The sequence below is a fragment of the Petromyzon marinus genome, unplaced genomic scaffold (assembly GCF_048934315.1).
Source record: "Petromyzon marinus isolate PM22_M1 ecotype Great Lakes invasive population unplaced genomic scaffold, UKy_Petmar_22M1.pri1.0 PM_G_Scaffold_150, whole genome shotgun sequence".
NCBI lineage: Eukaryota > Metazoa > Chordata > Hyperoartia > Petromyzontiformes > Petromyzontidae > Petromyzon > Petromyzon marinus.
In genome coordinates this window covers 40620-61521 of record NW_027422707.1, presented here as the reverse complement: position 1 = coordinate 61521, position 20902 = coordinate 40620, and the positions used below count along the sequence as shown (strand labels likewise).

The 20902-nt window shown below is 44.7% G+C and overlaps 1 protein-coding gene across 5 annotated transcripts; it reads right to left on the bottom strand.

The window, feature by feature from the left end:
* Window positions 1–904: 904 nt before the first annotated feature.
* Window positions 905–18170, bottom strand: LOC142910749 (heterogeneous nuclear ribonucleoprotein L-like). Of its 5 annotated transcripts, none has more exons than XM_076060139.1 (12): window positions 17996–18170; window positions 13599–13814; window positions 13132–13217; window positions 12904–13000; window positions 11398–11467; window positions 8126–8212; window positions 7382–7638; window positions 6905–7026; window positions 6025–6226; window positions 5360–5417; window positions 4417–4512; window positions 905–1648 (listed from the first exon to the last, which is right to left on the bottom strand). In XM_076060139.1, exons 1-12 carry the CDS (start codon window positions 18119–18121, stop codon window positions 1593–1595), a joined length of 1473 nt encoding a protein of 490 aa, XP_075916254.1. In that variant the 5' UTR covers window positions 18122–18170; the 3' UTR covers window positions 905–1592. The 5 variants fall into 5 exon arrangements, with proteins under 5 accessions (XP_075916254.1, XP_075916255.1, XP_075916256.1 ...); XM_076060140.1 differs by having other exon boundaries at window positions 18026–18169; XM_076060141.1 differs by lacking the exon at window positions 4417–4512.
* Window positions 18171–20902: the final 2732 nt, after the last annotated feature.

Here is a 20902-nt window from a genome sequence, read left to right as displayed (position 1 = left end):
CCCACACACTCAGTCACTCATTCACTCACTCACCTAGCCACCCACACACACTCATTCACACACTCACCTAGCCACCCACACACACTCATTCACACACTCACCTAGCCACCCACACAGTCACTCATTCACTCACCTAGCCACCCACAGTCACTCACTCACCTAGCCACCCACACAGTCACTCATTCACTCACCTAGCCACCCACACACTCAGTCACTCACTCACCTAGCCACCCACACACTCAGTCACTCACTCACCTAGCCACCCACACACTCAGTCACTCATTCACTCACTCACCTAGCCACCCACACACACTCATTCACACACTCACCTAGCCACCCACACAGTCACTCATTCACTCACTTAGCCACCCACACACTCATACACTCAGTCACTCACCTAGCCACCCACAGACACAGTCACTCATTCACTCAGTGACTCATCTAGCCACCCACACAGTCACTCACCTAGCCACCAACACTCAGTCACTCACCTAGCCACCCACACACTCACTCATTCACTCACTTAGCCACCCACACAGACACTTAGTCACTCATTCAGTCACTCACCTAGCCACCCACAGTCACTCACCTAGCCACCCACACAGTCACTCATTCACGAAGTCACTCACCTAGCCACCCACAGTCACTCATTCACTCACTCACCTAGCCACCCACACACTCAGTCACTCACCTAGCCACCCACACACTCAGTCACTCATTCACTCAGTCACTCACCTAGCCACCCACACACTCATTCACTCAGTCACTCACCTAGCCACCCACACACTCAGTCACTCAATCACTCACCTAGCCACCCACACACTCAGTCACTCACCTACCCTATGCCCAACTTCCTTCATGTCTCCACGCTCATGTTCAATCGATTCCAGTTCGATGTCAAACATGCATCTCTCCATACTTTTATTTTCAAACACTGTTCTATTTTCTCTTGGGGTTTATATTTGCAAGCGTATTAACCTGCTAAATACACGCACTGTACAGAATGCCAACCCATGTTTTTCAATGGGATTTTCAATGAGTCGGGGTATATTTTTACCAGCCCCCCCCAAAAGGGTCTCTTTGGCATTTATTTCAGAGCTCTCCGTTATGAAATTAAATGGGCAATATTAGTGCCATGGGCTACAGCAAGAAAGGAGCATCACTCGTGGTGGGAGCAAAAACTTTGGCTATGAGCAAGTTGAGAACCCCCCCAAATTGTAAATTAATTGGAGCCGCTAAAGTTACGGCACCCGAGGACTGCCAAGTGAAATCTGGTTTGGGGCTCATGGACAAAATAGCAATGCACACGGCAGACAAACTCGGCAGGTTAAGGAGACTAATCATAATTATTTTAATTTCAACATTCTTCATTTCCACTGCGACCTTTAAAATCTTTCGGTGCAGTCAATATAGAAATCTAAATTAATCCTCCAAAAAATGACAACTAAAATGTAAACGCGTCAATTGCACTTTCGACCTATACCCACGGTTAACTTTCAACAAGAGTGATGGGACATTCACAAATAGTACACAAAGTGACAATGATGTTGACACCGACGTTCAATACGGCATGAAACATGTTGAGTTGTCTTCTATGAAGGCTGGGCAGTAGAGAAGCACAGTTTGAGGGTGTAGAGGTATGGAACATCTGAGAAAATAAAAACAGGGGAGCCACATGACGTCTTCACTGGAGCACACAAAAACTTAAAACAATGAAGCGATTCTTAGGAGGGTCTTTGTCGATGTCAACAAACTCGTTCAGGGAGCTAAGATAACGTTGAGTTGTGATAAGTGAAAGTGCTTGGCTATGTCAACTTTCAATTCCATTCTGTACATGCAAACAACGAAATCCAAATCGCCCATAAATAACAACCTGTTAATATATAATACAACAATCTACAACTGCTTTCGCTTCCTGCAATTTCACCCAAGGCTGCTAGGCAGCCAGTGTACACAGATGGTGCTATGGCAGTGGTTCTTAACCTGGGTTCGATCGAACCCCAGGGGTTCGGTGAGTCGATCTCAGGGGTTCGGCAGAGCCCCCGCCACGGAGGTCCGGACACACTTGAATTATTGTGTAAATTTGTGATGACACACACGGCCCGCTTGGCCATCACTGGCTGCAGATAATCATGCTACACTGCTTGGCCAATCAGCGCTGCGGGGAATTTAGTGCGTACTCAGTAGTCAATGTGTGACTGTTGTTGTCGTACGTCGTGTGATTTCTTTAATATTTTATCCATACTATGTCGGGCAAAAGAAGAAAGTGGTCGGACGAATATGTACAACATGGATTCTCATGTATCACGGAACGTGATGGGAGTGAGCGTCCTATCTGCATGATTTGCAACGCCAAGTTGAGCAACTCTAGTCTTGCACCGGCAAAACTAAAGGAACACTTCTTGAAGCTGCATGGAGACGGGGAATACAAGAACACAACACTTGCTGAATTCAGGGTGAAGAGAGCCAGATTCGATGAAAGGGCCACTCTGCCTGCTCTTGGATTTGTACCTGTTAACAAACCGATCCTGACAGCATCGTACGAAGTTGCTTACCTGATCGCAAAGCAGGGCAAGCCACACACCATTGGTGAAACACTTGTGAAACCAGCTGCATTAAAGATGGCGAATCTGATACTCGGAACAGCGGCCGAAGGTAAATTATCCCAAATTCCCCTTTCAAATGACACCGTCAGTGACAGAATAGAAGATATGAGTAAAGACATCTTGGCTCAAGTAGTCGCGGATCTGATTTCAAGCCCGGCAAAATTCAGCCTTCAACTCGACGAAACCACAGACGTTTCTGATCTAAGCCAGCTTGCTGTTTTTGTACGCTATGTGAAAGACGACATGATAAAAGAAGAGTTTTTATTTTGTAAGCCTCTTACAACAACAACGAAGGCAGCCGATGTGAAGAAGCTTGTGGATGACTTCTTCAGAGACAACAATCTTTCATGGGATATGGTTTCTGCAATTTGTACGGACGGAGCTCCAGTCATGCTGGGAAGAAAGTCTGGTTTTGGTGCGCTAGTAAAGGCCGATGCACCACACATCATTGTGACGCATTGTATTCTGCACAGGCATGCGTTGGCAACAAAAACCTTACCTCCAAAAATGGCAGAAGTATTAAAAACTGTGGTGGAATGTGTGAACTATGTGCGAAAAAGTGCTCTGAGGCACCGCATCTTCAGTGAGCTGTGTAAAGAAATGGGCTCTGAATTTGAGGTACTTCTGCTCCATTCTAATATTCGGTGGTTATCCCGGGGACAGGTGCTGAATCGTGTTTTTGCCATGCGTGTGGAATTAGCCCTGTTTTTGCAAGAGCACCAACACTGCCATGCAGATTGCTTCAAAAATCCTGAGTTCATTCTCATTTTAGCGTACATGGCTGATATATTCGCAGCTCTCAATCATCTCAATCAGCAGATGCAGGGTGGTGGAGTCAATATCATGGAAGCGGAAGAACACCTGAAGGCTTTTCAAAAAAAGCTACCGTTATGGAAACGACGAACAGAGAACAATAACTTCGCAAACTTCCCGCTTCTGGACGACTGTGCAAGTAAGATCGAAGATGTGTCTGGAATCGGAGATATTTCTGTATCCACGGAACTGAAGCAAACAATTGCCACGCACTTAGATGAGCTTGCAAAGTCTCTCGACGGATATTTTCCTACAAGAGAGTCATATCCAGCATGGGTGAGACAGCCGTTCACGTTTGCTGTTGAAACAGCAGATGTCAATGATGAATTCCTCGACTAAATCATTGAAATTCAGCAGAGCCAGGTTCAACAGCAACTCTTCAGAACAACAACGCTCTCAACGTTTTGGGTGTCGACAAATGAACAAGTATCCAGTTATTGCTAAGAAAGCCCTGGATTTTTTTATACCATTTGTTACAACATATCTTTGTGAGCAATCCTTTTCGAGGATGCTGGACATAAAAACGAAGAAAAGGAACAGACTTTGCTGTGAAAATGACATGAGAGTGGCACTTGCCAAGGTGAAGCCACGCATATCTGAACTGATCTCTCAAAGGCAACAGCAGAAGTCACATTGATTTCCAGGTATGTAATTTGTTGTGAGTTTATGCATTGTGTTGGTTTTATTCTTTGAACAAGGTAATGTTCATGCACGGCTCATTTTGTGTACCAGTAAAAAACATATCTATGTCTTGAATTTGAAAAAAATCACATTTTATTTTTCACTAAAGAGGGGTTCGGTGAATGCGCATATGAAACTGGTGGGGTTCGGTACCTCCAACAAGGTTAAGAACCACTGTGCTATGGTAATAACAAGCGCCCCCCCCAAATCTGAACATTAGGTGCTCAACAGAGCGTACGACCAAAGATTTGCCGATAATGCAGCACCGCTTCAATGTCATCGCACCAACACAAATGGCCAACACCCCACAACTTACTTGCGTTCTTCAGGGGGTGATGGTTAATGCACGCCAGAGCCTCCATGGCATCGTTCTTGGTCTCCCACTCCATCAGGCCGGACACGCTCCTATCGGCTGGACACGTGGATGGACCGTCGCTCATGGAGTCATTTGGGTCGTGTAAAACGCAACACCCTTCGCCATTTTGATTTAAAGCTTTCGTGACTGCAGGGATTCATATTCTTGGTTCTTTCGGTAAAGTCACCACCACGTAGAAGGGAAACAATAAAATAATAAAAATATAAAATAAAATTCTCACGACGTTTCGACTGCAACACAAGCAATCATCATCAGGTGTGAAAACCACAGCAAGAAAATTTTAAAAAAGTGGCGGTTATTTTTAACGTTAGCACCACGGAGAGCGATTTGGCAGTTGTTCAGATGGACGAGTCCATCTATGTTCTGAAAAGAGGAGGGGGGAGACGAAAATAATGGATGCGGTCTGAAAGCCACCGTAAGCGTGAACGATCAATTAAGACCCGAAATGGTTTATCAAATCCTTCCAATGATTGCTAAGCCAGAATCAATCTTCTCGGTTGAAATTGTCTGTGTTTGTATATATTTATTATTTTGTTGTTTCCCTTCTACGTGACTTTACCTAAAGAACCAAGAATATGAAACCCTTTGCCATGTTTAAAGGGTGGTGCCAGTCGTGGGTGAATTTCTGCAGCAGGAAGGCTTCAGTCCGATGCCTTGGCTACGCTAACACGGTCCAGTCAGCTTGGGCGCGAGTGAATAGCAAGGACTGCTCTCGGGAGAGAATTTCTCACAGGGTTTCTTGAGCATGGCCTCATAGCACACGTTGCAGATCATCTGGTGTCGTGCTGTAAATCAAGCGACGATTGCATGGAGAATACAGTACACGATTTATTCTGTGCCATGATACGTAAGATAAATAATAAACATACTTTGCGGGACTTACTTTTTCCAGAAAACACTTTGAAAGAGCGGGGCCTCGCAATCGACATTTCGTCGCACAGCTGCGGGGACAGAACGGGCGGCGTTCACGTTATAGTTGGTAACAGTTAACGTGCACCGGTAAAGCATTCGGGAGATGTCATTTTAATTGCAGGCACAAATCCCGTTGTCCATTTTTTAATTTACATTCGCCAGCTTTGGAGCAGTCTTTCAAAGTGCTCAGATTATTGTGAACACCAAGCATAGACTCAGGGGGAATGCAACCATTTGCAGAAACAATGTCCAAAGACTGAAATGTAAACCTTTCGAATACGAATATGAATCGTAATGTATTAAACAGGACAAATTAACGCGAGGTGTTGTCTAGTCTGTAACAAAAAAGTCCCTTTGGAACATCGACTGCATTATTTATACATCTTATGTTTTAAGCGCTGAAAGGAAACTACATTACACCATTTTACATTTGTCCCGTCACAGGAAACGTGTCATTGGCCACCACAAACTCCACAACATCAATAGGCTCATCTTAAAAACCCACGATTGTTTCATGTGCAAAATTTGGACTTGAATATTTATAAAAGCTTCACCTGGGAAAACTTTTAAAGAAACCGAACGCGCTCCCCTTCTGCGCTGCTGGCAGCAGGCTGAAGGGGCGGCGGGGGCACGAACCTGCGCGAACATCTCGGCCGTGATGTCCGTGGGCGCGTTGAAGAAGTGCAGCACCGCGGTGGGACGCTGGTTGCGGTTCTTCGCCGCCTTCTCGCTGTCGGCGTAGCGGTGGTTGTGAGAACCTGCGTAGTCCCTGTAGCTGTCGGTGCCGTCCGGCAGCTCGAACGCCTGGCCCGGCACAATCGACCGCTGCCTCGACACGCTGCCGAGACGAGGGCGGAAGGGAGGGAATAGCGCGAAGAAACTGTTTTTAGTTTTTATTTTATCACGTTCCAAATTTCACGTGCTCTTTGGTTCGATTCGGTAAAGTCACGTGGGTAAAAAATAAAATAACAAAAAATCACGACGTTTCGGCCACAACACAAGTGGCCTTCATCAGGTGAAGGGACCGGACTGTCCAGAGGACAGCGTTGGAGTGAAGACAGCAAGCCCAGGTCGCGTCCTTTAAGCTTGTGATCGCGGCATCTTTTGAGGAAGGTCAGCGTCTCGATGAGCTTTGACTTCTTGTCCCGTTGTCTGTTGAAAGCTCTAACAGATAGGTGAAAGCCCTCCCCGTAAAGCTTCAAATCTAGAATCCAAATTTCACGTTCGCTATTTCAATAAAGGCCCTCCCCGTAAAGCTTCAAATCTAGAATCTAAATTTCATGTTCGCCACTTCAATAAAGGCTCTGGACAGCAAGTCACCGGGGTCCTCGTGAGCTGTGACGAGTGTTTCGTTCACGGTATTCATCAGCTCTCTTTTTCACCGTCCTAAAATTTAGTCACTTGCACTAAATATTTACTAAAGTTGTCTTCTCTAAATGGAAAGCAGTATCCAATTACATTAACAGGATATGACGAGTTACATTTACCAATTTAACACGGGAACAAAAAGGCTCACCAGAGGTTGATTTTATTTCCAAAGATCTGAGACATATTGAGGTGAAAAACCGCCCTGTGCACGGCGTACTGATCTCCCATCTCGACCATGGCGGCTCCCGGCTTGCTCTTCAGGAACTTAACCTACAAAAATAACAACCCGTAAGACGGTTCAGCATCGCGCAATCTTGCACGAAAATATCTACAAGTTTCGTTGTAACGCATTGTTGAAATGTGAAGTGTTGGCCGAGGGGCCATTAGAAAACATGCACAAAGAACACTTCGCATTGGGTACATTTTTGTAAAGAAAATGACCAAATGTGTATGTTGTCAATCGGTGAACAAATTTGGTCGTGTGAATCTCCCACTTTATATAACACAATCAGCGCACGACGTGCACCACACGCGTGCGTACGCATTGCACCGCGGTTGAACCTTTGGAAGAAAAAAAACAGGGACTCATTTCAAAGCAGGTGCGCGCAACACCCAGCGAAGGCACCTTCTCCACGTCGCCGAAGAGGCAGAGGATGTTAAACACGCGGTCGCAGTTGAAGCGTTCGGCGTCCAAGTCGTACACAATGAGGACCTTGTTGTCGGCCTGCTGGTTCATCATGGCTTGCACGTGCTGGCCCTGGGTACCACCCTGGGGCCCAACCTGGTTGCCCATGCCTACTCCCATGCCCATTCCTCCCCCACCGCCCATGCCGTCGCGGCCAGATCCGTAGTCGACGCCCGGTGGTGGTGGCTGCTGGTGGCCTGTGACGCAAACACACAAGAGGGGGAAACGCATAGTGAACTAGCTGAAACTCTCTAAACTTCTCTGAAAAACAGATTTATGACAACCATCATCTTACACACGTGTGCCCTTTCCTATAAGGTCAGGTAACCCAGGAATCACCACTCTACTCCTTGGAGACACTGGAAAACATTGGTCCAGAAGACTCAGTTGCCTAGGGAATAGACTAAACTAGTTTTTATTTTAGGTTGAGGGCCACCAAGCTAGAGCTCTTATTCAGCATAGCTTGTTTTAAATACCCAATACATCTGATAGCTATTGGAAATATCGTCTCTTAAAACACAAAGCAACTCATACGTTGCAATTGTTAATCGCAAAAAAAGGTTTTTAGGATGCACCTTAACACTAATTCCAAATAAGAAATGTTCTCAACAGGCAGCAGGTTCTTTCAATCTGACAGCAAGCTGAAGGAAACCGAAATTATAGCATTCGCAACAAGGGGATTACCTCCACAGTCGCCACCACCGCAAGCGTGTGCTTTGGGATGGTCGCCAAGGAGAGACGTTTGCTTCGCTGGCATCATTGCATTGTCCTCTGAAAACAACAAAAAAAACGATCACCAAATTCACCCACGGGAAACATAAGCGCTCATTGCTGCACAAAATAAGGACAATCCAAAAAATGCATTCTGCACCCAGAACATTCACATGACCAACACATTAAGAAATTCCGGGCACACTCCACACGGGGGTGCGCTGCGTCTGTCGATAAAAACAATTGGCGGTATTTTTAAAATGCAGATTTCACATGGCGCAACATAAATAACGAGCACCATACAAAATACAGCGCGTAAAGAAACGCTCATCGCAAGAAGAAGAAAAAACAAAATTTATTGGAGGTGTACAGATGCACGCGACAAATTGTTCCGAGGTGCGGCGTCAGCGAGTGTCCGTGGTTGCCGCCTGCGATGCCCGCTCGTTTCTTACCCAGTCTACGCTTCGACGGGAACACAAAGTTGCCCAGAGTCGGGCGGCGGCTGACGACCCATCGCGAGGAGGATGCAACAGAAAGGCCGGCGCCTTCTTTCCTGCGCCAACAGCAGTCACGCTCGGCACAAATGGACCCCCCCGCGTTGTCCGTGCCACCGCACCTCTCGCTCTCCGGCGACCCTTTTTGGTTTGGGGCTTAAAATTGGGACGCTTGAAGTGGGCGACGGGGCCTTACGAACCTTTAAAATGAAAAAGATCGCCGCTTATAAACCGATGCGAAATGCGTTGTCTGGCATCAGCAATGTCAAAAGCCTCGTTTGCAAACAAAACTTTAGCAAGGCAGTCTAAACGTACGAGCGTGGAGGTAAATTCTCACCAACGGAGCGATTTTAAGCCCCAAACGCATCGGCACGCGTTCCGTTTGGCTTATTTCCAAGTCCCGTTCGCGGTGAATGCGGGCTTTCGTCGCTCCCGGCTTCTTCGCGGCGGTTCTGGTGCTTTGCCGGTCTGTCAGCGCCGTGTCCCCCGGTGCCTGCGGCTGGACGTGGGTTATCCGATGGCCTCTGCCAAGCGGCACGTGGCGGTTGCGGTGCAGCGGACGCGGCGTGCTGCGCTGCAGGCGTGGGGGGCGCGGGTCGGCCGTGCGTGTCACAGCGGCGGCGGCGTGTTGGTTGCTTGGTCCCCGGTGCCTCCCAAGTGCCGACGAGGATGTCGCCAATGTCGCCGTTCGTGTCGTCGCCGTTCACGTCGGTGGCTGTTGGCTGCCGGGCGCTTTATTGCTCGTGTGTTGCTTGCAAATTGCCTCCGTGTGCTTCTGTGTGCGGCAATGCTCGCAGATGCTCCTTGTAGCGTTGATGTTGGGAGTGAGGAAAATACTCTTCGAAGCGTTTACGGAAATTTGGTGATAAAATCAAACCGCACCGTGTCCCTAAAGCTCCCTTGATAAAGTGGCGAGACTTACCTCTTCGGAAACTAATATCTGTGCGTACACACAATGTATTCGGGACAAAGATACCATTTTCCTGTTCAGGTTCAATCGTACCAAATTAAAAGGGTTACTTTATAATAAGTGATATTTTCAATCGTAAATATCGGCTTTTCTGACATCCTCTAAGCTTCTCCGCTTAGTATCCAGACACCACATAATGCAGTCAAGGTTTCTCAACCCTACAAAATATAAAAACGCAACGTGCAATGTCCACCTCAAATATGCCAGTGAAAGTTGGCACCTACTTCTGATCCAACAGACACACACCCTGGTAAATCTAAATATAAAAGTAAAACCTTGGATTGCAAGTAACTTGGTCTGCAAGTGTTTTGCAAGACGAGCTAAAATTGTAAATAAATATTAACTTGATAAACGAGCGAGGTCTTGCAATACGAGCAGTGTACGTGTAGACACACTTTGTACTGCCGTGAGTCACGTGATCACACAACTGATAGACGAGTGCTTTGATGTACGAGCGCTTTGGATTACAAACACGTTCCCGGAACGAATTATGCTCGCAATGCAAGGTTTTACACTGTAGTGTAAAAATGCCCAGCCTTGATACACCCCGAACAACCGAGTACCCGCCTATGGGCCACATGCACTTGACGTTGGGAAAATCTTCAAAGCTGATCAAAATCTAAAACGCCACCAACTTAATGGCAATGTCTATCGCATGTCCAGTACCAGGGCAACAGCTTTAATGGTAACAAAAAAATTAATCCAATGGATTATTGAACACTCCAGCAGCCACATGCCTCCTTGTGAATCCTGTTCTTCACAACATTCACTTAAACTGCCACATTGTTGTGAAGGGTTAACTAGAAAAACAAAGTACACGGGCAGGAGTTTAAAACCAATCTGCCCAGAGTAAACTACGCAAGCTTAGCATGGGCTAAAAAAACACAAAGATTATTTAGTTATATGTTGCGCTAGCTGTTACTACCCGGCCGCCTTTGTCTCCCCACTGGCGATGTTCACACACCACAGCAGTTACTCGTTTGAGGCTGAGTCGACCTAGGGGAGGCCCAGGACCGGTTAAAATAATCGTCACCGGTGGTGGCGGTGAGCGGGAATCGAACTTGGGTCGCCGGGTTCGTAGCGCAGCGTAGCGCTAACCGCTACACTACGGGTCACGTGACAGATTTGACGTCACAGCTCACTTGCCGTGCAAAAAATAAATGCATTATCGAGCTCCCCCCCCCCCAAAAAACAAAAGTGTATTTGTGTAATGTTTGCACGGTGTACAGTCTGGAAAGTACCCACATGGCAAATTTCCAGTTTGTTGCATGTCGGGAAGTACGCTAAACATTTTGAACAGACACACATATTCACAACTTTGCCTTTTATATATGGAGAAGATAGGTATAAACGAAAATAACCTTGACCAGCTCTACACAATTGCAGTGATTGCATGATTGATACAAAAGAGGGGAATGGCGTTTCAAATAACTTCCTGTGACAACGACCAAGTTCTGTAGATTGTAAACAGTACACCAATGTGCTTCAAGATAACCAAGTGTCTGCAGGTGTGACATTTTTCTGCAACCAAAATCTCAAGTGCAGAAGCTGCATTATCCTCTTGAGAACACTCCAAACTTCCCCCTCTACTTGGCCACTGATCTTCAAGTATAACACGGCAAAGCCGGCCACGTACAGAAATAGTCAATGCCTGTTTCATCACGCCGTGCACACCCCCCACCCCTTGCGTTAAAAACGTCACCCCCCCCCCACACACCGAGGGCTCACCACCACCAGCTGTCGAGAGAGCGCGGCTCTGATATGCTCGATATTGGTCTTACCTTGCTTGAGGCCAGGGTTGGTGAAGTCCCAGGTCTCAGAGTCATTTTTAAACACATTCAGACGCATCGCCTGTAAAGAGGACACAGCAGGGGGAAAAGATAAACATTATTCGTGGCCAGCATATAGGGCATAGATGCTGGGAAAAAAATTATATAACTTTAGAACCTTCTTTGGTTCTTTCGGTAAAGTCTCCACGTAGAATGAGGATAAAAAAATAAAATAAAACAATGAAATTCTCACGACGTTTCGGCCACAACACAAGTGGCCTTCTTCAGGTGAAAGGAACAAACCTGTCGTCCCGACCTTGTGTTGTGGCCGAAACGTCGTGATAATTTTATTGTTTTATTTTATTATTTTATTCTCATTCTACGTGGTGACTTTACCGAAAGAACCAAAGAAGATTAATCCTTGCAGTCACGAAAGCTTTAAATCGAAACTTTAGAACCATTTAAAATTTACAAGCATAATTATTAAGCGGTCATTACCCCCGAGACAATTACGGCATGCAACTTGCGGTGAAGCCGAGGTACTTAACGCAACCCTTAACCTCCTGGGAGATGAATGAATAAGAGCTGCCACACGTAGGAAGTCAACGGGAAGCTAAACTTTCGCGCCGTACGTAGCAAAAGCGTGCTTATCGGAGTTGTGGGAAAACAGTGGCCTTCTGCCACCGGTTTTTTGTTTAAGATCAAGTGTTGATTATCCCTCTTCGTTAGAACAAGCTCCCTTCGTGTTTGCAGATAAAATCGCTATCCCTCGGTGACCTATTTAAATTCCAAACTTGTTTAATCGCACATAAGTTTGGCATGCTCTGCCTAACTCGGTATTATTTATTCGCGGTGTTCCTCGTGTACTGTAAAGCGTTAGCCTTGATCGTATACCTCAAAAATGTTGAAGTGCCATAACCCCGTTATGAAAATGATGCATTCGTTATTACTGTTCAGTAATTTTATTTCCTGCTAACAATGTAACATCTCTCCTCAGGTACTCTGCAGGTCTCGCAAAGCAGCCTATGGCTGAATGCTAATCACCCGTCACCAAATAAAATTGAATTAAAAACCAACTCTACCCTTCCCACTGGATGCGAATTTTCCACTAACTGGCTCAGGGCACTGGCTCAGATGAGAACCACGCTCACACGGTAATATCAATTGGGAAAAGTTTGACTTTAGACAACGGCAAGGATGCCCGTCATGCACAATGGGTTGTTGTAGGTTGTGGGGCTGTGTGGTGGGCAGCTGTAAAATCCATTGGGTGCATTGTATTTCTATGCTGCCACAATATATGCTACACTCCTTTACCCCGCACACAAGTCAAATAACCCCCACAACAGGCATCGAGTGCGGAAGCCCTCATCTAGCAATGAATTGCCGTGTGTATTCAGCATTATTTGCTCACCAAAGTGGTCAATTCAGAATATTAAATGAAATCTTTGGTCTGCGGGTGAAAAAACCCAGGTTGTGGTGCACACACTTGTGAATGTACAAAGTATCGGTTGTACTTGCCCTCGCATACTCCACTATAAGAGTACAGCAGCCCGAATAGATGTCCGCTCCATTCAGAGATGAGTTCGCTCTCTCGGCGCTCTCAACCGAAACAAACGTGGCCAAAAATTAAGGAAAACACGACCATTTCATTTTAAAAACAATACATTTAGCATCTCCAAAATAACACGTAAAATTACGTGAATGGCGGACATATCGTTACGGTTATGCATCTCGTTGAAAGGATATTCCACAAAGGCCTGCAGGCCATTCTTCCTGAAGATCACAATGCGTTGCAGAGGCCCAAATGGTTTGCAAATGTTGTAAAGCACATCCTGCAGGACCACATGGAGCACACAAACGCAGCGAGGTGATTTTGCACGCATTACCAAGTAAATTTGAAAAGCTTTTTTTCCAGTGAATTTTTAAGATCGAGCCATACAGGACATCAACGCTTTCCAAAATCAACATTAGGTCTATATATTGTTTTTTATTCAATGCCATTGGTAGACTTCAAAGCACAAACAAAAAACACGACTTCAATTGCCTCAAATGAACCAAAGGATCAATGTAATTTCCTTAGCAAAGCCATTCACTGTAATCCAAAACGGACATAATTTCACTCGTATAAATGAAACACGCGCGTGTGTGCATGGCACACCCGACAAACTATTCACACATTAATGTCCAGCTGCTGTAAGTGTAACAATGCCCACCGTGGTGATGGGGTAGATGGGGTTGAGAATGGTGAAGAGCAGGATGTGGTTGCTGTTGCCGTTGTCCCCCGGGACGCCAGGGCGCCAAAGCTTCTGGCTGGTAGAGAAGTTAAAGTAGGCCGGCTGCCCGCACACGTAGACGGAGCCCTTGGACGAGTAGTCGACGCAGCTGCGGGAGCTCTCCGGGTCTTCAAACTCCACCAGCGCCTGCCGCGTCTTGGGTATCATCACCACGTACAAACGAGTGCCGTTATTCAAAGATGTGGCCGACTTTAAAACGCGTGCCTGTTGTTGTTAATTTTAACCACGAGGTTGGTCTGCTCCAAGTCACCTCATTTGATCTCAAGAAATGTTTCAATGCATGCAACGGAGTGGAGACTGGTTGGATGCAGGTTAGATGCCACGTCCCATTTCAGTTTGGCAGTGTAGTACGTTGGAATTGAATGTACTGTAAGAATATAATTATATTTAAAATACATCTTGAGGGTAATGTAGTCTTCTTCTGTCGATGTATCACCTGACAAACGAAGCCTCTTCAAACGTACATAAACAAGGTACGTGTGTGCACCATTTCAATACGAGATATTAATTTTTAACACGGTTACTAATCACAGTTGAACGTGTGCTGCTTTTGTCAGACGGCACAACAAAAGCAGCAGTGGCACTTTAATTCGGAGGGAATTCGTGACTTGGGGAAATTGAAGAACAAACGGTTTTTGTTTCCATTTAAAGCTTTCGTGACTGCAAGGATTCATCTTCTTTGGTTCTTTCGGTATAGTCGCGTAGAATGAGAATAAAATAATAAATTAATTTAAAAACACAAAATTCTCATGACGTTTCGGCCACAACACAAGTCGCCTTCATCAGGTGAAGGGACGAGACTGTCCCATTTCAGTTTGGCAGTCTCGTCCCTTCACCTGATGAAGGCCACTTGTGTTGTGGCCCGAAACGTCGTGAGAATTTTATCGTGTTATTTTAATTTGTATTAATTTATTATTTTATTCTCATTCTACGCGGTGGTGACTTTACCGAAAGAACCCCAAAGAAGATGAAGTGGTTTTTGGTTGGTCACTTCAGGCTGGCAAGGCCCCGAGTAAGCCACGCACGGCGTCGCCGATCACGCCGTGACGTGGGCAACGCCGCGCCCTCTCGTCCGCCGCATAACGCGGCCACGACTTTTTATTTACGGAAGTGGTTCTTGAGCTTTAACCTGCAGCCTTGCCACCCCCCCTTTGGTTCTCAATATATATATTTTTTAAAACGTACAATATTTATTAATTTAGAGGTTTGATGGAACAAAGTAGCGGTGCGTACGTGCCCGTGCTCAATGTGTTTCGATGGATTTACCTTGTTAAAAAATAATCTGGCACGTCTTGCACCCCCAGAAAGGGCATCTCCCACCCCGTGCTTAAGAACCATCGAGTATTTTCGTGTTATGCAATTTCTTGAGTTATTGAACCGAAAACCGGTAATACTCGAATTTCCAAGGTCTACGTTCACTCCACGTCCGCAAACACCACCACCACAACAATAATAACAATAATAATAACACCAATAACAATAATAATAACTATAATAACAATAATCTTTGTTTTTTTTCGGTAAAGTCACGTATAAATAAGAAATAATAAAATTACATAATAGCGCACGACGTTTCGGTTGCAACACAAGCAGCCATCATCAGGTACAGAAGAGCTAAATTTAAGAGAGAGGGGAAACACATAACCCCAGATGTATATACAGACACCCAAGTAGGGGGGAACTAACACCGACACAATAGGGGACACAGAGAGAGAAGCATACCAAACAGACAAGAGTTTAGCAGAATTTGGAAACCAAATAAAGCAACACAGACGGTCGGTCAAAACACAATTAACGCAAAGCCTGGTTGATTACGTTATTTCAAAGATTGCTAAATTGCAAGTTAAGTATGAAATTTAAGATACAGACGGCACACACACATAGACATTCAAGTAGAGCGGACCAGCACAGGTACAAGCACACAGTGAAGTCGCCTTAAATAGGCAGAGAAGGCAAGGCTGAGAGGCAATGGGACATATTAGCATGAGAAGGCAAGGCTGAGAGACAATGGGACATTTTAGCATGAGGTATGCATAGAGCAAAGTGGAGCACGGCAGCAAACATTCGGAAGCACCAAGACCGACACACAGGCAGAGACAGCACAGAGAAACAAATCCAAGCACAGACACAAAGGCAGATACACAAGCAGAGACAACACACAGACAACACAAGACAACACAAGGACAGACACAAAGATACAGACCTTATACCTCCCCGTAGAGGCGGTTTAAACTTGGTTCAAAGCTTTCGTGACTGCAGGAATTAATCTTTGGTGTTTTCGGTAAACAACAATAATAATAATACAGCTTCCTTCCCCATGCGGGCAACGGTCACCACCGACTGGTCACCTGACTAGGCCAAAGTACCGCACGGCCTCCACGAGGTCCGACTCGAGGGCTGTGTCTGAGAGTCCCCGCACGTGAACCACAGCCGACGGTGGGGGCTTGTGTGGGTCCTCAAACGTGTCCTGTGCACGTCGGCAAGGAAGCAAACTCAACACGACTATTGTGCAAAGCTGTTGTTTCCTCCTATACCGAGAAGACAGTTTTCAGTTTCATTTATTTGGTATAGCCCTGTGAGCCATTTGGCTCTTGAATCGGGTGCAACCGCAACAAACAAAAACATGAACAGGAAAAACATCTTAAAGTGACTTTGTGTGACTGTGCAAACAAAAAATCCAGGAAAAAACAGCAAAATAATCCTTGAAATAGCACCGTACACCAACGCTGTGTGCAAAAATCCCAGTGGGATGCAAGTCAAACAACAACAACCACAAGACAACTAAGATTAAAGCCATCAGTCTAACTCCGTACTACAACAAAACAATCATGGCCAAACCATAAAACTTTTTCAAAATCACCAAAATAAAGCCACGGCTAACATCGCCGGCAAGTGATATCGGAGCAGATGCAGACACTTGCATTAAAGGGCTTTTTAAATCTGCATCCGTTTGGCAAAAAATGGCCATAGCTCAGTGCCATCATTTCAGTAATCGCTAAGAACGTTCGCGAGTTTAACTTTCAATCTAAACGGCCCTCGAGTTACAAACTCTGGAACTCGCATCCCCCACCGCCAGGTGCGCTTTTGTAGATGCTGTAAAGTTTTATTCCGCAAAGTTTTTAATCACATTGGGGAGGGTCGAAGAGCTTCCCCACGACGCTATCGCGTGGGACATTTAACATATCGGTATTTTAACTTAATTAGTATTTTAACTTTTGATTTAAAGCTTTCGTGACTGCAGGGATTAATATTCTTGGTTCTTCCGGTAAAGTCACCACGTAGAAGGGAAACAATAAAATAATAAAAATATAAAACAATACAATTCTCACGACGTTTTGACTGCAACACAAGAAGCAATCATCATCAGGTGTGAAAACCACAGCAAGAAAATTTGAACAAAAGTGGCATTTTTTTTAACGTCAGCACCACGGAGAGCGATTTGAGAGTTTGTTCAGATGGACCAGTCCATCTATGTTCTGAAAAGAGGAGGGGGGAGACGAAAATAATGGATGCGGTCTGAAAGCCACCGTAAGCGTGAACAATTAAGACCCGAAATGGTTTATCAAATCCTTCCAATGATTGTTAAGCCAGAATCTATCTTCTCGGTTGAAATTGTCTCTGTGCTTGTATATGTGGATAGCCTCATGAACGAATTTCTCCTGGTAGGCAATGTTTTTATTCGTGGTCCGCCAGGAAGTGTCTGTGTTGTTGGCCTGACTAGATGTGCTTCACATAATGTTGTTTCAGGTTTGTTGAATTCTCGTCTCTCATCTTTTGCTGTATTTACCTCCGTGATTTGTTCTTGACACCTGATGAAGATCGCTTGCGTTGTGATCAAAACGTCGTGATTGTTTTTTGTTTTAATATAATTTTATTGTATTTCTACATACGTGACTTTACCGAAAAAAACAATGAGTAATGTTTTTATTGTTTCATATTTTTTTATTATTTTAGTTCAGTGCAAAGAGAATACCCACCCTTAGAAGAGAAAACGCCGTATAAAAAAATTACACTGGAAATAGCCCAAAGTGTTAACGAACACGAAATCCACGTTTACCAAAACGCGTTTTACTGAACGTAAGCAGAGCCTAGCGATGCTGTGGTCCGCGTGGTCCATCCCCAACACCAACAACGAGAAGCTCTTCGCAACGGCACTGGAATCTGCGAGTTACAAAGCTAAACAATCACGTTAAATAATATAAACACGGCTGGTGGTGGTGGTGGCACGTCGCCTGAGTGAAGCCTCTGGCCCAGGCCTCACAACGAGGCTCTGGGCGAGGAGGAGTAAAAGAAACATCTTCTCGTTATAAAAACACCTCGTCAAGTCGCTCGTCACTGACGCTCACCATCGCGCCCGCCTGGACGCGGTCGTTGCCTTCGCCATTGACTCCCAGGCGCTTGGCCGCGTGCCGGGCGGCGGAGGCGGCGGCGGTGGTCAACATCGTGATGGCGTGGAGCGCCGGAGGGAATCGATTCGCGATCCTGTCGCAAAAAAATCGACGCCTGCGCGGATCGCCGAGCGTCAGCGGCAGCAGCGGGCGGCGGCGGCGGGGCGATTCCAACGCGTGACATCGATTCTCGGATCGATGTGTCCTCTGGCGATGTTCGCGCGGCTTGGTGTGACCCCACAGCCACTCGTCACGTGACGCCTCTCTCGGCCGACTGGGGCCGGCGACGGAGATCTGAAGCAGTCGTGGGCCTCCCCCTAGGTCGGACTCGGACTACATAATTAAATTTGATTAAATTTTTATAATATTAAATAAATAATAATAAATGATTAAAATAATCCAATTAGATTATTGTAAAATCATAATAAATAAATAAAACGAAATTTTTTATAATCAAATTTGATTGCTTTTAAATAAGAATAAGTACATAAAAAACAAATTTGATTATTTTTAAAATGAGATTAAATAAATAAAAATGTATAAATTAAAATAATAAAATTTGATTATTTTAAAATAATAAATAAATATACATTATAAGTTAAAATAACAATTGGATTATTTTAAAATAATAATGAATAAATAATAAAATAATTGACCAATTTCTATTACTTTTACATAATAAATCAAGGCAGGAATATTTAATTAATAATTTAGCCTTTCTTTATAACAAAATTTTAATATTTTAAAATAATAAAAAATAAAACTTACAAATAATCACATTTGAGTATTTTAAATAATAAATATATAAAATTTCCTTTCAAATTTTACTAATCAAATTTGATTATTTTTAAATAAAAATAAATAAATATAAATATTCAAATCTGATTATTATAGAAATTAAAAAAGAGGGATGGCATTGTCATCCTCTCAGCCGACAAGGTCAATGCCACTGTCATCATGGATAAAATACAATATAACAACAAAATTCAAGAATTACTCATCAATGGTAGCTATACAAAAATAAAAAGAGATCCCACCAACAGCCTCGTCATACAAACCAACAAAATCATTTCTGATTCAACCGCATTAATTGATCAAACCAAACAGTTCTCGTTGAAACCTTCTACTGCCAGGCCACCAAGATTATGCGGCTTACCAAAAATACATAAAGTAGATTCACCCCTTCGTCCCATCGTCTCTACTACAGTGAGGGAAAAAAATATTTGATCCCCTGCTGATTTTGTACGTTTGCCCACTGACAAAGAAATGATAAGTCTATTATTTTAATGGTAGGTTTATTTGAACAGTGAGAGACAGAATAACAACAACAAAATCCAGAAAAAACGCATGTCAAAAATGTTATAAATTGATTTGCATTTTAACGAGGGAAATCAATATTTGACCCCTCTGCAAAACATGACTTAGTACTTGGTGGAAAAACCCTTGTTGGCAATCACAGAGGTCAGACGTTTCTTGTAGTTGGCCACCAGGTTTGCACACATCTCAGGAGGGATTTTGTCCCACTCCTCTTTGCAGATCTTCTCCAAGTCGTTAAGGTTTCGAGGCTGACGTTTGGCAACTCGAACCTTCAGCTCCCTCCACAGATTTTTGATGGGATTAAGGTCTGAAGACTGGCTAGGCCACTCCAGGACCTTAATGTGCTTCTTCTTGAGCCACTCCTTTGTTGCCTTGGCCGTGTGTTTTGGGTCATTGTCATGCTAGAATACCCATACACGACCCATTTTCAATGCCCTGACTGAGGGAAGGAGGTTCTCGCCCAATATTTGACGGTACATGGCCCCGTCCATCATCCCTTTGATACGGTGAAGTTGTCCTGTCCCCTTAGCAGAAAAACACCCCCAAAGCATAATGTTTCCACCTCCATGTTTGACGGTGGGGATGGTGTTCTTGGGGTCATAGGCAGCATTCCTCCTCCTCCAAACACGGCGAGTTGAGTTGATGCCAAAGAGCTCCATTTTGGTCTCATCTGACCACAACACTTTCACCCAGTTGTCCTCTGAATCATTCAGATGTTCATTGGCAAACTTCAGACGAGCATGTATATGTGCTTTCTTGAGCAGGGGAACCTTGCGGGCGCTGCAGGATTTCAGTCCTTCACGGCGTAGTGTGTTACCAATTGTTTTCTTGGTGACTATGGTTCCAGCTGCCTTGAGATCATTGACAATATTCTCCCGTGTAGTTCTGGGCTGATTCCTCACCGTTCTCATGATCATTGCAACTCCACGAGGTGAGATCTTGCATGGAGCCCCAGGCTGAGGGAGATTGACAATTCTTTTGTGTTTCTTCCATTTGCGAATAATCATACCAACTGTTGTCACCTTCTGACCAAGCTGCTTGGCAATGGTCTTGTAGCCCATTCCAGCCTTGTGTAGGTCTACAATCTTGTCCCTGACATCCTTGGAGAGCTCTTTGGTCTTGGCCATGGTGGAGAGTTTGGAATTTGATTGATTGGTTCTGTGGACAGGTGTCTTTTATACAGGTAACAAGCTGAGTTTAGGAGCACTCTTTTTAAGAGTGTGCTCCTAATCTCAGCTCGTTACCTGTATAAGGCACCTGGGAGCCAGAAATATTTCTGAGAGGGGGTCAAATACTTATTTCCCTCATTAAAATTCAAATCAATTTATAACATTTTTGACATGCGTTTTCCTGGATTTTTTTGTTATTCTGTCTCTCACTGTTCAAATAAACCTACCATTAAAATTATAGACTGATCATTTCTTCGTCAGTGGGCAAATGTACAAAATCAGCAGTGGATCAAATACTTTTTTCCCTCACTGTATCAACTTCCCCACCTACAAACTGGCTCGTTTTCTG

Bases quoted from the DNA above. Each gene is read 5' to 3' on its own strand.
- LOC142910749 (XM_076060139.1), bottom strand. From the start codon at position 18,121: ATGTTGACCACCGCCGCCGCCTCCGCCGCCCGGCACGCGGCCAAGCGC. The intron at 8,213-11,397 runs GTAAGACCAATA...TGTTGTTTTCAG, and splicing joins CAACCCTGGCCTCAAGCAAG to AGGACAATGCAATGATGCCA. The intron at 1,649-4,416 runs GTAAGTTGTGGG...TTATTTTCTCAG, and splicing joins TCACCCCCTGAAGAACGCAA to ATGTTCCATACCTCTACACC.